The 18120-nt window shown below is 36.1% G+C and overlaps 1 protein-coding gene and 1 long non-coding RNA gene across 5 annotated transcripts in view; one reads left to right on the plus strand and one right to left on the minus strand.

The window, feature by feature from the left end:
• Positions 1 to 17460, plus strand: part of LOC130684858 (uncharacterized) — a 29946-nt gene extending 12486 nt beyond the window's left edge. For both annotated transcript variants that reach the window (XR_008999179.1, XR_008999180.1), the window contains exons 2-4: positions 7861 to 7988; positions 11772 to 11892; positions 16461 to 17460. This is a non-coding gene — a long non-coding RNA (uncharacterized LOC130684858). The remainder of the gene's footprint in view (positions 1 to 7860; positions 7989 to 11771; positions 11893 to 16460) is intronic.
• C9H11orf54 (chromosome 9 C11orf54 homolog) lies at positions 1296 to 18024 on the minus strand. Of its 3 annotated transcripts, XM_036923293.2 has the most exons (10): positions 17921 to 18024; positions 14613 to 14638; positions 13822 to 13966; positions 11763 to 11861; positions 8768 to 8841; positions 8479 to 8580; positions 7382 to 7558; positions 6297 to 6446; positions 3421 to 3537; positions 1296 to 2477 (listed from the first exon to the last, which is right to left on the minus strand). In XM_036923293.2, exons 3-10 carry the CDS (start codon positions 13874 to 13876, stop codon positions 2304 to 2306), a joined length of 948 nt encoding a protein of 315 aa, XP_036779188.2. In that variant the 5' UTR covers positions 13877 to 13966; positions 14613 to 14638; positions 17921 to 18024; the 3' UTR covers positions 1296 to 2303. The 3 variants fall into 3 exon arrangements, with proteins under 3 accessions (XP_036779188.2, XP_036779189.2, XP_036779191.2); XM_036923294.2 differs by lacking the exon at positions 14613 to 14638 and having other exon boundaries at positions 17921 to 17999; XM_036923296.2 differs by lacking the exons at positions 8768 to 8841; positions 13822 to 13966; positions 14613 to 14638; positions 17921 to 18024.
• Between the last annotated feature and the right edge of the window lie 96 nt (positions 18025 to 18120).

An 18120-nucleotide genomic window follows, 5' to 3' on the forward strand; every position in this document is an offset into this window, starting at 1 on the left:
ACTTTTGATATTGTGATTATGTTTTACAAATGTACACTTTTGTTTCTTGTTGAAGAAACACAACTCATTTTTGTATATTGATTTTAATATTTAGGGACCTTTTCAAACTCGGTCTAATAATTTCACTATAGACTCTTAGGTTTTCTGAGAAGTTATTGCTAAAAAATTATTTTTTTCTCCCTTTTAAGTAATACACTTACTCTTCCTTTCTTGTGCTTTTTCCTGGCTAGGCCATCTGGAAGTTAATGATACTGGGCATTCTTGCCATGTTCCTAATTTTAAAGTGAACATGGCATTAACATATAATTTTAAGAATATCTATCTATCTAGAGAGAATTTAAAAATTGCTACTCAGAGCATGTACTAGATTTTAGCCTCACAGAGTCAGGTGATTGTATTTGGTTCACAATGACCTCCTGCTGTTTCTTGACCATTTCCAAGTCCTCTTCTGCTCCTGGACCTTTGAATCTGCCCGGCAGGATATTTCTCCAAATAACTTCACAGCTCACACTGTCATTTCTTTCAGGTCTTTGCTCAAATGTCTCTTTATTGAGAGGCTTTCCTTGATCTCCGTATATAATATGTGTAAGAGAGTCTGATTCCATTTTTATGTTTGCAGACAGCTTTTAAGGCTCACTCCTCCCTCGTCCCTTTCTTCACATTTGGACAAGCTGGTAACAAAGCTTGGCTGCTCCTTTCTTTGACTCTTGTGGGAGCTTTAAACTCCTGTGGAACTATCACCCTCACCACAATCCATCCAGTCTTCTTTCCCCGTTCCCTCAAGCCTTTTCTGTATACTTGCTTGGGAGCTGCCCCACCTTCCCCAGGTGAGGAAACCTTATTATGCAAGTAAGTAACAACCCCTTTCATACCCTGTTGGGGTGTGTGTGCCTATCAGTCTTGAGTCTGTATGGGATGGCCACAGCAAAATAGTATTCTCCTTTACAGTTCATCCTGTGCTTTATTTTTCTTCATAGCACTTACTACCACTTGTCAGGTATTAGTTTATTGTTACTCTTTTCCCACTATAAAAAGGACTGAATGTCCCCAGCATGTGGTGAAATGTCTGGCATAATCACCTACCCATTCATTCATTCACCAAGTATTTACTGAGCGCCTACTTTGGTCAGGTACCGTTAAAGGCACTGGTGCTACGGAGGTGAACAAAGCCCTTGCCCTCGTGGAGCTTACATTCCAGTGTGTAGGATAAGTATTTGAATGTTTGTTTAATGAATGAATACTAATATTATTTTTAATATTAGTCTAGAGGTAAGATAATGAAAGGAAATGTGATATCATATTCTGAATATAACATTTTTATTTTTTTGCTTCAAACTAGTGCTTATTTTAAAATAATATTTAGGAATGTATACTCACAGGATATGCTATAGATAACATCTAAAAAAGACAATCAGGAAATATTTTGAAGATTTATTATGTGCTCACTACTAAAGAGCTCCAAAATCTGCTCACAGTTAGCATTAGTGAGATTAGAGAGTTCATTTCTTGCTAATGATTATAGTAGAATATTGAAGAAAATTTCAACAATTACCATCAGTAAAAGAGTATAATTTTATATTTCATAAAGGACAGTGGTCATGTTTAGCAGTAGCCTCACTTATAAAGTACCTCATTTCAGTGCTGTGTTTTGATGCTATTTCTTTTCCCTCTTCTTGCAAATAGCCCAAAAGGTACAAACTGCTTCCAGTTGGGAAGTTGGGAATCATAGCTAACTACCTACTTTGCTAATGTTTGTGAAAGGCAAACTGCAAACTTCTGAGTATGTTTCAGCTTCACCAAAAGGGGTATAGTTGCTCCCTCTGCCCACTTTATTCCATGACAAAAGTATACTCTGATTTCTAATCTGAATTTTTAAAATGCAGTACAGAGTTTCAATAACTATCAACATTTCCAACACTGATTTTCCTAATACCCAGAAGTACCTATTTAACAGCTGTAAGAGTAATTTGAAAAACTTAATGTCATACAAATATAAGTTATTATAGTAGATAGTAGGAATAATTACATGACTCCTAATCATGTTTATATTTAAGGTATAAACATAAGACTGATTTTTCTGTTACAGAATAAAAAAATAGTGAAGAACATTTCCATTATGTATCTTTGTTCCCAATAATCTCTTTATGACAGATCTGAGAAGTAATACAGAGTGCAAATGTCAATACACCTTTCATTTCAAAAGGCAAAAAAATGGGATTTAAGTAGTGAGATAATTTCTGTTAGATTTTATATTAGAATTAATGAGTCCATCGATTAACCTTTCTTTTTCTGTTTCAGTTCATTTAATCTCGCCCAAATAAATGGGTCTCTATTGGTTGATCAATGCGATAGAGAAACTCTGCAGGCAAGAAGTATCCAAGATATTCCACTGTATCTGGGGTAGTGTCACAATGGTAGTGTCCACCTTCTCCATGGTGACTAAAACAATGAGTGTGCTCCAATCGCAGATCAAACCCCTACAACACGGACAGCTGTCTGTTAGTATTCAAACGATTTTAGATAGTATTTGTTTTAGGGGAGAGAGGCCTTGTTTATTTGTTGCAATATTTTATTTTTTAAGTACTATATTCATGATGCAAAATTTGAAGGACACAAAAAGACATATTCTGTAAAATGTATCTTTCATCTCCTGCCCTCACCACTCACCTCCTCTCCCTTCAGGCAACCAGTGTGAGAAATTTCTTGTATATCCTTCCAGAAATACTGGTTTAATTTTTTTACTCAGATGGTAGTTCTCTGCATATTGCGCTGCATGTTGCTTCTCTCCATTTAACAAAGTAGCTCTGAGACCTTTGTAATCAAATTGCAGGGAGCTTCCTCCTTCTTTACACCTACAGGGTATTCTCTTGTCTATAAGACCACTTCCCAGCTGATGTTTAGATTACTTGTAATTCTGCTGTCACAGCAATGCTGTCATGAGTAACTTTCTAACTAATTATTTTACACACCAATGTATACATTTAAGGAAAAATTCCTAGACATATAATTGCTGGATCCAAAGCTACAACTAGTCAGTATTTTGGTAGATATTTGCTTCGACTTGGTCTATACTGTACTATTTTTTTCTAGTGTATAGTGTTAGAATATAATGAACAGTATAATGAACAGCAAATAAGACTACAGGAGACCTGAATCCTAGTTGTAATTCTACTGTTTAGTAACATGACTTGGGATGTTGTTTAAGATGTCTGTGCCTTCATTTCCTCAAAGGTAAAAATCTGCCCTGCCTGACTTATAGGGTAGTTAAGTCACCAGCTCCCTTATCTTTCAATATAATTCCAGAGAACATCCCAGTTCTTAAGTAAGAACAATAAGTACCTTACTCTAAAAAAATTCTCAAAGTTGAGCATTTTCATTGTCGTATATACTGCAGTTTAAAAGACAGGTATATACACTTACTGGGTCTCTGGAGACAAAAACTGGCAGACAAACCAAAGGAGCTTTCATCTCATAAAAATTCAACCAGTTATTCACCTCCTCATCAGAGTTCAATGGGCAGGATGAAAACTCTGCAGGCTACAATAAAAGATCATTAAACAACAAACATACAGATTATTATTGAGAATTAAAATTTTAAACTACATGTAATTTCATTAAATTAAAAATTTTAAGCCTTGTTATACATTTTATTGTTTTGGCATCAAAAGAAGTTATACACCCTAGTTTTCAAAAGGATCACCAATCAGTGTGTACAAACTAAAACATATGAGTGAATAAATGAAGGATTGAGTCTATTGCTATCTTTTTATTTTTCATAGCCTTTCAGTTTTCCTGGGATTACACCTTCATCCTAATATTAACTCTCAATTACTGCTACTGGTAGATTGAAAAAAAAAAGCGAGGCATTAAAAGTGAGTAGAAACATCAAAACAAATAACTTAGGAATAAACTTAAGGAGGCAAAAGACTTGTACACTGCAAACTACAAAGCATTGCTGAAAGAAATTTCAGAAGACTACAATAAATGGAAAGAGGTCTTATGTTCACACATTGGACAACTTAATATTGTTAAGATGCCAGTACTACCAAAGGCAGTCTAAAGATTCAGGCTGCTCCCTATTAAAATCCCAATGACCTTTTTGCAGAAATAGAAAAACCCATCCTCAAATTCACATGGAATCTCAGGGGACCCCAAATAGCCAGACCAATTTTGGAAAAAAAGTTGGAGGTCTCAGATTTCCTGATATCAAACTTACTACAATGTTATACTAATCAAAATAGTGTCATGTTGGCATAAAGACAGACATACAAATCAATGGTAGAGAGATTCCGGAAAAGAACCCCATGTGTATGGTCAAAGGATTTTTGACAAAGAGTGCCAAGACCATTCAGCGAGGAAAGGCAGTCTTTTTAACAAATGGTCCTGGGAAAGCTAGATATCCACATGCAGAAGAATGAAGTTGGACCCTTAATTTACACTGTCCAAAAGTTAATTCAAAGTAGATCAAAGGCCTAAATATAAGAGCTAAAACTCCTAGAAGAAAACAAAGAAAAAGTTTCACAACACTGGATTTGACCATTTCTCAGATATGACATCAAAAGTACAGGCAACAAAAGGAAAAATAAGTAAGTGGGACTATATCAAACTAAAACTAAAAAGCTCTGCACAAGAAGGGAAAGAAGAAAATGAAAAGGCAACATATGGAATGGGAGAAAATATGTGCAAATACCTGTTTCTGATAAGGAAGTATCCAAAATATATAAGCAACTCTTACAACTCAACAATAGCAAAAAAAATGCAATTAAAAATGTGCAAAGGAACTGAATTAGACATTTCTCCAAAGAAGACATACAAAAGGCCATCAGGTATATGAAAAAGTGCTCAACATCACTTATCAGAGAAATGCAAATCAAAACCATGAGATGTCACCTCATTCCTATGAGGATGGCTATCAAAAGACAGATAACAAGTGTTGATAAGGATCTGGAGAAAAGGACCCCTTTTACTTTGTTGATGGGAATATAAACTGGTACAACTGGAGGGGCCTCAAAAAATTAAATCCCTGTGATCCAGCAACCCCAATTCTGGGTAGATATCCAAAGGAAATGAAAATGGATTGATATCCATGCTCCTATGTTTATTGAAGAGTTACTCACAATAGCCAAGATATAGGAGCAATTGTCGGTTAATGCACAAATGGATAAAGAAATTACTTGATGTCTATGTATGTATATGTGTGATACATATATAAATTATATATGAATGTATATATCATGTATATAAATATGACATGTAAATGTGCTATATGTATACATACACACACACACATATATATATATAATTGTGATATACATGTAGGGGATATTAGGCATAAAAAAGAAAGAAATCCTGCCACTTGCAACAACATGGATGAACTAAGTAAAATAAGCCAGATACAAATCAACAAAGATTGCATGATATCACTTATTGGAATCTAAAAAAGTCCAACTTAGAGAAACAGTAGAATAGTGGTGCCAGAACCTAGGTAGTCGGGTAAATAAGATGCTGGTCAAAGGGTACAGACTTCAGCTGTAAGATGAGTAAGTTTTAGAGAGCTTATGTATATCATGGTAACTGTAGTAAATAATAATGTATTGTGTACTTGAATAAAAAAACTATACTTCACTATTTACAAATAGATTTATCTGTAATTCTCTTTTTAATAATTTGCAAAGTTCAGTGTCATAAATGTCTTCCTGTGCAGGATCAGCTCACTTGCCATTTAAAATTATCAGGATAAAAAAACATTAAAACCATAGATTTTCTGATGGCTTTACTGATAAAACAAGAAGTTAAAATCACTTTTATACTTCATGCATTCATTCACCTACAAAAAATTATTTCAAAAGTAGGGAATGCCCTGGATCTGGCTTCATTGTATTCCATTCTTAATGTCTTATAAAATTACATATTTAGCTCATAGGATTATAATTTTCATGAATTCTTTCTCTAAAACCACAGCCATCTTAACAGCAAAATCTGTGTATGGAGTTTGGGATTCTGGCAATGAAAATGATGTTTCTAAGGCTCACACTTGGCATCTGTCTTAATCTTAAAAACAAACACTCTGAGAAGAAATACATATTTTATAAATTATAAGTCTAACTAACAAAAAAGGACTCTAGCTAGACATTATCTCACAGTAGGACTTACAGTATTGTCATTTAAGTTTTAAAGTAATACAATTACAGCAGAAGTATTCAGGGCATCTTTAAAGGCAGAGTTCTCAATGTATATTAAAAAATCCTAACACCTTAAGTACATGCATACACACAAAAGCACACACAGGCCCTTACCATTATGTGAGTCTTTACTTTTCCGTTCTGAATTATAAAAGTACCTCCCATCCCTACAGGCTTATCTCCATAATGTTTCTCAAGAGTCTGTCTCATGCAAGTCACAAAATTAAGTTTTCCAGTTCTTCTTTTAGCTTTCACTTCAATGACCTAGAGAGGACATAAATATGTATACCGTTATTCTAAGCTGCAAAATTTTATGTAAATAACTACCAGTGTGAAACAATGTAATGCCATCAAGCAGGCATTCACTTGTTTGCTTGGAGCACCAGGAAAGAGTTGAATGAGGTGTCTCAATCCTCCATAAGCCTTGACAATTACACATATATATCAGTTATACAGATGCACACAAGTTATCATTTACTAAGTTTTACTCATGCTTTCTTGGACTAAGAGAAAGTTACAACTAAGTCCTACTCTGAACTCTACAGATTCTTATATCAAAGTGGTAAAAGGTTGAGATTGGGGTGGGGGGGAGAATTACATTTTCTCACTTAAAATTCTGGACTTACATCACTTCCACTTTATTAGGTCTTTTTACTTCACTACCTTATTTCTCAAAGTACCTGAAGCACTTATCTCCATGAAATATGAAAGTTCTCACAGCTGCTAACACTGAAGTCATCTTTTTGTGTACTAACAGGAAGTAAATATGAATTGAAGCATTAATTTATCTTCTTGCTGTAATATCTTGTTATCACCATTTCTGTCTAGCTCAATCAATGTCAGATCAGTCAGGAATGAGCAAATTGCCTCTATACTAACTATAGCAGTGGGCATTATTTATTTATTTCAGCTGCATGGTTCCCCTATTCAAGTAATTCGCTCCCCACATGAATACTCTGTTACTTTTTAGTTCCTCAGAAAAAAGGGTACTGCTTACTATGTATTATTCTTAACCTCAGTTTTAAAAAAAGACTTTGACATTGCCTATGTACTCTGAATCTTTTACTAACTGGGTTATTTAAAGAGCTTTGACTTTGGTAGCTTCGGATTTTCTTAATAAAACCCTATTTGCACAATAAAAGTTCATATTTTTAGCTATCTGAGAAGAGAGAATACTGTGTTTTTATGACCAAAATCACCTTTCCAGCTTGGCCCTCACTGGCAAAAAGATTAGCCAGTAGTGCACACCCAAAATCATGATATTTCTCACTGTATTTCTCTAGAAGGCACCCTCCATCTTCAGGATTAACACGGGCAAAGTAACTTCCATTCACAGGAGGTTTGTGTTCACTTTCTGTTTGAACAACTGGCATAAACTGAAAAGAAAAGTAAATAAGGTAATTAGTCTGTCCTGGTATCTTTAAGTAAAGAGAGTATCTTGAATAATGCAACAAAATATTTTGTCCTAGGCTTTAAGACATTTAATTTCAAGACTTACTAAGAAAAATGAAATATGACATTTAACTCTAGATTCAAAATGTTTAAAGATTTATAAATATCCAAAAACTGAAAAAATTTTATAAATATTTATAGTATTTGTTAGTGTTTCAGTAACATTTAACATTTGCTTTAAAACACCTAATTTTAAATTTTAAACTTTTTTTGTCTTGAACACTAGGGAAATTATACTAATCTTTCTGCAAAAGAACTTGTCTTTGCCTAACAGTCACATCTGAAGAGGCTGTGAGAGAAAGGGCAGACTGAAGAGGCCCAGCATGCTTCTATTCATGAGACGTGGAGAAACAGGTATCTGCATGTTGGAGATACACTGACATACACAGTAATAGATTGATACCACTGGGGTAGGTCTCTACTATTTGGTCTGAAAGATGGAATTGACTAGATCATGAAATATTCCACTCATCTTCTGATCAAAAGCTGCCCTCTTACCAAAGGCAGAGATTTATAGAAAAGGTAGGAATCTCCTGATGTATAAGGATTAAAATCTTTCACAATCCAGGGTCCTCATCAGACAACCTTAGGACCTTCAACTCATCTAAGACTAAGTGTACATCCTAAGACAATCTGAAATTAGAGCTCAGTGTTCCATTATAGTTGGACCAGTTGGAGCATGTGCTATAGTCCAAATCTATATCAAGAAGTATCAAACCTACAGTGAAATAGGACATCAATAACTTACACTTCACTCAGAAAGCAGACTTTCTGATAGGGCAGTATGAGAAAAAAGATGAACCAAATATCAAATAAGTAAAATAAAATAACCATGTTTGCTGACCTCAGAATTAAACCCAAGAGTCTGAAATGGGCCTGCACCTGCTCCAAGAATAAAAGCTCCAGGAAGCTTGATTTCTTTTGCAATCTTATTTAGATCATAAACCTGTGCAAGGAGAAAACAGTGTTACTTAAGTAACTTATACAGATCTCCTGGTTTACTTTTTATGTCTAAGTATTTATCCATTAATGCTTCCTTGCCACACTGGTCGGTGGATGTTCTAATGATAAAAGAGCAACCAACCCAACTTCTACCATCTTCATGGGAATGTGAAAAGTAAAAGTACACTTACTTTTTTCAGATTTACAAGAGGCAGTAAGTAAGGCACACCTCCTACTTCTGCAATTCTAGTTTTCCCACAGATGCCTTTAAAAAAAGAAAGCCATCTTAAAAATAGGCAAACATGTATCAAGTGTAAAATGCCAGAAAGCACTAATTTAATTTATTTAGAGTATATAACTTCCCCATTCTCAGTTTTACAAGATGTAAGTAGCTAGGACTCCTGTTCTGATATCCTGTGCCCCCAGTATCATCATAGGCCAGCATGGCTTGATATAGTTGGTAGCATAAAGGCAACAGGAAGTTGATGATTGGGCAAGGGCCAGAATTGGGGCCAAAGTTTGAATTGGATGAGATTTCTAGAAGTCTGTAATGGCTTATTCCTTTAAAAATCATTTATATTTTTAGGGAGGTGGGGTTGGCCAAAATTGTATTCTAATTTAAAATATTTTGCTTTGATAGAATATGAATTCTTTTAGAAATCCATATTGAAGTCCTCTTGTCAAAGTTGTTTATAAAAATGACAAGAAATTAGAACTTCAGATGCTAGGAACTTTCTACTTACGTTTCTAATTAACATCAGCTAGACATAATTTGGGAGAAGGCATATTCTTTTCTTTCTAATGTAAAGTGGAAAATAATTACCTTTCATTTGAGAAAAAGTAGTCAGTTTCATACTAACATCATTACACAGTGAAGTAGATATAATTGCTCTACTTCAGCTATGCAGAAGGAGGAACAAAATTTTTATGAATACCACTTAAAATTAGAGATTTTGTAAATGTTTTCCATGGGGTCAGCAGAAACTACTCAAGGATAAGACAGTTTCTCATAAGTGATAGTAATGTTGAAGTTTAGAGAAACCTTTAGGGGACTATTCTAGTAATCCAGGGAAGACAAGGGGTGAGCTAAAAGTGGTGACTGTAGAGACAGAGAACAGGAGATTAACAAAAAGGACAAAGAAAGGAGAATAGGCAGCTATGGTGAAGGAATGAGCTAACTTTTAGATATGTTGACCTCGAGTTGTCTTTACCATATCTAGTAGACAGCTGGAATTACGGATCCACTGCTAAGAAAGACCCAGGTGAGATGTACAGATTTCAAAGCTGTATCCAAGTAGTAATTAAAACCACAGGAACAGATGGAAAAGCCCAGAGAGACTGTATAGAAAAAGAGGAAGAAGAGGAAAGAATCCTGGAAAACATCAAAATGTAAGAGCCTGCCCAAAAGAGAACATGGACAAATGAAGAAGAAAGAACACAGAGACAGGAAAGGCACCAAGGAAGAAGAGGCAAAAGCAGCAGGGAGGAGAGACAGCCAAGGAGATGGAAAATTCAGGAAGCAGTGGCCAAACAGCGTGAAACACAGGAGAGGTCAAATAGCACCAGGAACCATACCGAGGTCTTTGGTGACTTAGCAAGTCCAGTTCATGTAGAAAGTGCCTAATTGTTTATAAAAGATCATCCATATATAAATAGACATATCTGGCTTCGTTAGTATCGCGATTGAAAGACTCACAAATTATTGACCAGAAAACTTTGGAATGCAAAATTAAGATTAAGCATTTTTTCTTTTTTCTTTGTACTCTTCTATATTTTCTGATTTTGTATTTTATTTTAATTAATCAATTAGTGGGGAGAATATAATTACTCGTATAGTTGGAAGAAACATGGCCATAAAAAAGTATTATGTTAAATGCTTCCAAAGAGCAAAGAGAAATTGCCATCTGGTAGACAAAAAGTTGTAGAACCTACAGCTCTACTTCAATCAAAGACTGTTTAAGCTAGAAAGACCCAAAAAGAGCATCAAACCCAAATGTCCTCCATTTTAATGTATCCCAAGCCCAAATACATTTTTATTTAGCTTACCCAAGGTAATGAAAGCTATACGTGGCAGAGAAAGAACCAGAGTCCAGGACTTCTATGTAAAACTACTTTTTAGCAAGATGTCAGTGGCTTAATAAAAGTGAGTGAGTTTGTCTCCAAATCCCTCATAAATGGGAGAAGTTCAAATCTGGAAGCTGATAGACTTGGATTTTTAAAAAAATTTTTTATTAAGGTATGATTGATATACACTCTTATGAAGGTTTCACATGAAAAAACAATGTGGTTACTACATTTACCCATATTATCAAGTCCCCACTCATATCCCAATGCAGTCACTGTCCATCAGTGCAGTAAGATGCCACAGATTCATTATTTGCCTTCTCTGTGCTACACTGTTTTCCCCGTGATCCCCCCACACCATGTGTACTAAACATAATACCCCCCTCAATCCCTTTTTCCCTCCCTCCCACCTGCCCTCCATACCCCTGCCCTTTAGTAACCACTAGTCCCTTCTTGGAGTGAGAGACTTGGATTTGAATCCTGATAGTGATTCACACTGAGTCTTCTTGACTTCTCCTGATCTTCAGTTTTCTCATCTATAAACTTACCCTGTAGTGTTACTATAAAGATAAAACATCAAATATAGGTGTCTACATATACTGTGTGACAAATTATATTTATTCAACCAATATTAATTTCCCTTCTCACTTTAAACACTGGCTGACTGATTACTTGGCAAATCTGTTGAAGGGATGTAAGTACTTAATAGGTGATTGAAATACAAAGCTTTTAAGATCCCCTCTGATCTTGAATAAATACACACATAGAAATTAAATTTCTGTAACAGTCACTTGAGGAACTAAAAACAAAATTCACATGTGATATCAAGGAGCCTAGCCTACTGAATAACCTGTGAAAATAACGAAGTGCATAAAACAGTATTTTCCTGCAAGGTTATAAAATGGTATTTGACCAAACATAGGAAAACAACAAGCAAAGAGATTAAGCACAATTTAGTCTAAAATTTGGAAGAACATCCTTTATTTATAGATAACTTAAGATGATCCTTAAAAATAATTCTGGTTTCTAAAAAAATTTAGGACTAAAAAACAAAAGTGAATTGTATCTTTTCTTGGAGGAGAAAATATGTTGTAAAAGACTCTCAAAAACAAAATTGCTTACCTTTTACAGGAAAGGTAAATGGCTCCTTAGTCAGATCAGGGCAGTTAACTACAGAGACCTGGACGTCAGCAAAGTTATCCTTCAGCCCCTTTTGCAGAACTATGAAGACAAGGAAAAGGGTAAATAACAGGTAAAGTTGGCCACTATATATTAAACCTTCCCTCATTTTTTTTTGTGTATCACACTCCCAACTTTAACTTGTGTAATTGGAAAAGAGGGAGAGATAGTAATGAATACAGTTAGACATTAGACACATAGCTAATCACAAGATAGAATATCAACTAAGACAAACAGGCAAACTCCATAAACACCACTGTAAGTCTGGAGTGTAAACTCTTAAAGATAAATGCTGTACTAAGGTGAGGACTACCTTCCTTGTGGGGAGAGAATTCCGAAGACCTACTCAAAAGTAAGTGTTTAAACCGTTAGAAAGTAAGCGGACAGGTGACAACTGCATTGATGCCTACCAACAAAATGGTGAGCAAAAGAAGCAAGACCCAGGAGTATATACTATAACTTCCTTACATGTAGTTTAATAACAGGCAACCAATCTAAGGTGATAGATGTCAACAGTGGTTCCCTTCCAGGGTAGAGATACTGACTGGGAAAATGTGAAGGAGCCTGCTGGGATGCTGGGAATACTTTATGTCTTGATTGAGATAGTGGTGATGTGGGTGTAAACATGTTAAAATTCATCAAGCTGTAATTTGAGATTAGTATACTTTACAATACTTTACTATTGTAAACAAGCATAAGTGTTTCAAAGGTATAAATCTAAGAACAAGGTACTTTTAAGGATGAAAAGTTCCTATAAAAATGTTTCTATAGTAGTGTCAGCCATCAGTTTAAGTCTTACAGAATCAGATGCTCTAAAAACATGAAGTCATCCTACATTTAACCATATAGATATTCCATACCATATAGATAGTCAATTCTATGCCATATCCATTCCATCCCATAGATACTCTATATGAGAACAGAAAGCAACTGCCTGGAAAATTCCCCTGCCTAGACTGAACACTTAAGTATATGAATTAAGATTTAGTAAAAACTATTTTTTTTACCAATTACAAAGGGGCCATGTTCTTGCTATAGGATTTTCTGGAAAAAGAAATTAAATTATAAAACAAAAAACTTACTATCCCATTTCTATTTTGAACTGAATGTATCCCATACCTACAGAAGGAAAATAGCAACACAAGCACACAAGGGAAGATGCATGTAGAAAGGCTCTGGAAGAACACTGGCCGTCCTGCTGTGTCCTGGACAACAGGAAGACTGATGGGAAAGAAATGCAGGCAAAGAGTACTGGTGACACAGATGGCTTACCAGCTGCCATTCACTTCAGAAAAAATAAAGGAAGGTTGTAAGAAGAGAGCCCCAGCCAAGGAAAACGTGCATACACTTGACTTCCACCACATCAGGAGGACAGATGTACTAGGACGGATACACTTTGAGAAATAAGGGTTGGTTTCACAGTTACCATCAGAATAGGACTAAAAAGGCTGTCACATTTCACATTCTGACAAGCTCTACAGTTTTAGGTTACTACTGTTCCTGGCTTCATGTTACATTCCTGTGTTCTTATCTCTCTCCCCCCTAACAAATCTTGTGAAGCTGCCCTAAAATCTTTTTCGAGCAAGATGAAATGCGTAAAAATATGTGCAGACTGAGAAATCTCAGCTCATTGGGAGGCAGTCATAATCAGGAGGGGGGAAAGCAGTGTATTGGGAAATGATTTATACACCACAGTAGATTATATAAAGAATATTGTAACTGGTTAAAGTTAATAGAGCCAAATCCTGCAACTCTTTGGGCATCACAGATAATTAAATCTTGGATTCCTATGTTCATTTCATTCTGTAAAGTTGGTATCAAGAATCTGCAAATGGTGAGTTTAGTGTGGAGGGGCAGAATTTTGGGTTGTCTCAAAAATAATACACAACAGAGACTGAAAAGGAAAATGAGTTATGTATTGAAAATACTATTGCATAGATCACATCTTAGGTTTTTTTCCCTTAGAATAATTTTTAAAGCTCAAGATTAGTATTGTATTTACCTCCAACAAGTTCCTCTAGACTTGGCACATGAAAAGAATACTCAGTACAAGCCATTTTCTTTCTTCTTTAGGTGCAAGGATGTATAAATAAAGCTATTGTAAGGCTAATTATCACAAGAGTTCACAGTGCGTCACAGTTCCTGCTCTGGAAATGAATATTAAGAGGTCAGTTACATAAAGAGGGCAAAGGGGCTTTTAGGTTTCTGTCCTCACAGAAAGGCAACCACAACCTCTAGTATTTAATACTCCAGAGGAGACATTAATTGCCAAGTAGACTCTTTAGTACTGATACTTAAACAGTTAACATTTAAAATAGGCAAGAGATGAAATGCCAAATGAAGAGCACACATGATTGATTTTCTTTAGTCATATGTCTGGATTGAACATGCAATTTTCTAATAATTAGTCTAAGGAATATAGGTCCTGAAGCAAAAGGTATAGTTATTAAGGTAAGTGTTTAAATGGTTGTAAATAACAGTAGAGGACGCTCAAGTACTTTTATAATACATCATTTGTGTTTTCTATATTTGACATTTAGGCTAAAAATTAAAGAAGTTTCTTAAGACTTACTTTTACATAAGAAAATTTAAATTACTAAGAAAGATGGAAACTCCTACAGATGATTAGCTTTTGAAATTCAAATTACTACAAATTTCTTTTACAAATAAACATACTTTCTTGTTAAGCAGCTTTAATGTTCAATTATTTTGATAACCAATTATAAGTTGGTATTTTAAAAATATATGCTATGTATATTTTACAAGTATATTATACAGAGATTAGTATCTTACCTCAAGTGTTCAGGTGATGAGGTGGGCTGAGCAGAGGGAGATAAATAAAATGAAGACAAAAACAAACAAACAAACAAACATAGTTAGAGGTGGGTAGGGATTCCCTTTCTAAAGCTGGTTACAAGTAATAAAGACAGAACTCAAGGGTGTTTCTAAGAGTACTGTTGGGTTCTCATTAAAATTGTTCATGGAACACCTCATTAATTTTAATTGTCTCTGGTAACACACTTACTTGGTAAGTGAAAGGTGTTCAGCATCACTTAAAAAATTCTTCTGAAAAATTTTGAAAGATTCATAGTTTTTTTAGAAACTGGGTTTCTAGTTTTGATGGTAATTTCAAACAACACATTCTTTACAAACACCCTATTGCATACATTTAGGACTTAACATTTACCTTAGTACCTTAGCAAATACCTATTCTTATCCTTTAATTACTTAATATGCATAATGTGGTCTCTCAAATAAAATATAAACTGTTGATAATGGACCCCAAGTCCTATATAATCATATTTCAATTATCTCACTTTTGAGTTGAATAATCTGTAATTGTTCATGAATGAGATACTTGTAACTTTTCCTTTTGAAATAATTTCAGATGGCCAGATATAAAAAATTCCTATATATTTTTCACCTAGATTTTCTAAATGTTAACATTGTACCATGTTTTCTTTATTGGAAACCAGCCAAGTACTAATTAAGAACATTATAAAATCTGCTCAATGAATACCATATTTATAATGAGGATAATGAAAGCTCTTCGGGTATTTCTACTTACATCAGGAATAATAAAGACCTCAAGTTTAAATTCAAATGCCATCCTAATTTTACACACTTTAGTGGCCTTAAAAGATGGTCAGATTTTCTTGTTCTTTCCCCACCAAAACAGAGACAAAGTCCGACCCTGGGAGGCTCCAGCCTGAATGACTGATTTAGAAATGGAGGTCTTCAGACAAGCCAATAGCCCAGTGGCAGTGAGGTTGCGTATCTGTGAGAGGGACGCTGGGGGAAGACGCTGGAGTTGGAGTGATGAGAGGAAGGGGGCTGGCTCCAGTACCAACTCACAGTGGCTCCAGGAGGACCGCCACATGGAGGCACATATATATACCCTCCAGATCCATTACTGGGAATCACTGGCCCAGAAGTAGCATCTAGAGACGGGAAGAACAGAAATGAGCAGTTGGAGAGGTGGAGCTGCACAGACAACACCTAAAGGAGTAGAAGGAAGAAACTATGGCGACCAAGTTGGCAACTATTAACTGCACATTATATACCAGACACTATGTGAGGGACTTTTCAGACGCTCTTTCAAACTTCACAACCACGCAGATAATGTCCTCATTTTACAAAAGGAAATAGGCCAAAGAGAATGTATGATTTACTCAAGATCACTGAGCTACTACTACACAGAAACAGAATTCAAACCCAAAGCTAGCCCACCAGAAAGCCAGAACTCTGCTCATTAGACCGTGTGGGTTAATTGATGGTAGGAATGACACATTTCAGTTCACACTAGGGAAGAACTTGTATAGTGCCATCTTACAGCACAGGGACTATACCTGTGATCTTGCGCCTGGTTTGTTTCTTCCCCTACATTGTGATCTCTTTGAAGATGGGACTGTGTTTCACGTATCTGTCAGAAGCACCTAGCATAGAGTGGGCACCAGCTCAGCCTTAATTATTTATTGAACATTTACGAAGTACAGACCAATAAGGCTCTGGGACAGGGTTGGTTTCATGGGTGTGCAACTAGTATAGTTATGTGGGGGTCATGTGGTCAGAATGGCACTTGGTTTAATGCTCTGCTGTCCCCTTTAAATTCTTAACTTTATGTTTGAACTTTTGTTTTAGACCAATCTGACAACAGAGCATGCATAGGACAGAGGAGGGAGGCACAATGTGCATGTCTACCACTGTTCCTCGCCGCTCATCCACACACTGTTTATGAAGCTCCGTGAGCATAGAATCCTGGTGGACCCATCAGCAAGACTCAAGTCCCTGGATTCCACAGTGTTGGTAGAATGTGCATGTAGCAAAAAGTAAAATAAATACGGCTGTTAGTTCTGTGCAGTTTCCACTGTTCTGGTAAGAAAGAAATACATATGCTTGTATGAGCTATGAAATACGAATTAGGAAGTTTCAGCAATTCTCCATGAGTTAAATGTTTTATATTTGTATTTAAAACTGGCACTGCACAATATAAAGAATGGTAAAATTTATGCTAATAATACATATTGTTAATTTTTCCTTAGAATGACATTAAATAAGTTAATGTTACTAACCAATAATAGCATAATTAATAATAGCACGGTTAAAATACTATTAATAATTAATGGAAAGTTAATGTTCATTAAAACACCATGATAAGTCAAAAAAGATATTACAAAAGAAAGGAGACAGCTTATATTTTAGTACCTTTTATGGCACCTTTCCCCTGCCTTTAGAAGAAAGGACCCTGCTTGTTCTTTTTGTACTGGGCCTCACGATTTTCGTAGCTGGTGCCTGCTCCCAAATACGGTAGCGAGTGACACACGTGTGGTGGCTGTCCTGGAGCCTACACTAGTTTCTAGACTGCAAGTGCCTATAGCAGTGGGCTTTTTATGCTGTTATTATTTAATATTTAGAGCACAATTGAGTAAAGAAACCAGATTACCTTCAAGTTCTATCCAATCCCAAGATAACACTAATTATAAACTAAGTCTAGGCAGCTTTGTTGGTTTATCATATGATCCAAGATATCTGAAAGTGGACAAATCAAACCATGTCATTCCTTCCTATAACTATTTTGGGGGGAAAAACCCACCACAACTAAACTAGTTGAGACTTTCTGAACAGTAACCGTTCAAAGAATTAAGGGGGAAAAAACTCGAAAAGAAAATGCACCGCTGGTGTCTCGTGATATGTTAACCTGCTCGTGGGAGGCTGACCCTTAGCGTAGAGCGAGTGAGCCAACAGGGCAAGTCCAGGGGTGGAGAGGACTGGGGTGCTGTGCAGTAACTGTGGCCTCCCGTGCAAAGGTTACACGTTCTGACTCACGGACAAAGCACGATTCTTTCGCAGTTTAACACAGAAGAGATTTTCGAAGGCAAAACTAGACAGTATGACAAAATTCATCCAACACCAGACACACAGACTCGTACACAGCCCAACGCACCCGGGACCAGGCTTTACGAAGTCAGATCAGCTCAGCAAGTGCGAAACCACCGGAAACAAATCAGAATGTTCCCTTGCAGTGCAGTTCACATCCATTCCGTTCACTTGACCCCACAGAATTTGCCATTTGCCGAAATGTTCTTGGCTATTGCACTTACCTAATCGGTTCGGGTAGCTTACACCTGCAACCGAAGCTCTCCTTGTTCAACCCTGCCTCCTCTGGCTTGGGGTTTCAGGCTCCGCCCACTTTATAGCCCCGCCCCTCGCGGCCATCAAAACGGGGCCCAGCCTCTCTTCTCCTTCCACCTCTGGCTTTCATCCCTCAGTTGGCTTGTTATCGCGAGATTTCGGCCCTGTA

The sequence above is a fragment of the Manis pentadactyla genome, chromosome 9 (genome assembly GCF_030020395.1).
Source record: "Manis pentadactyla isolate mManPen7 chromosome 9, mManPen7.hap1, whole genome shotgun sequence".
Lineage (NCBI taxonomy): Eukaryota > Metazoa > Chordata > Mammalia > Pholidota > Manidae > Manis > Manis pentadactyla.

What these genes read in the sequence shown, in the direction of transcription:
- C9H11orf54 (XM_036923293.2), bottom strand. Translation starts at nt 13,876, where the DNA reads ATGGCTTGTACTGAGTATTCTTTTCATGTGCCAAGTCTAGAGGAACTT. An exon ending in TCTAGAGGAACTTGTTGGAG is followed by an intron (nt 11,862 to 13,821) that starts GTAAATACAATA and finishes TTGTCTTCATAG; the next exon opens with TTCTGCAAAAGGGGCTGAAG. An exon ending in TTTTTGTCTCCAGAGACCCA is followed by an intron (nt 2,478 to 3,420) that starts GTAAGTGTATAT and finishes TCCGTGTTGTAG; the next exon opens with GGGTTTGATCTGCGATTGGA.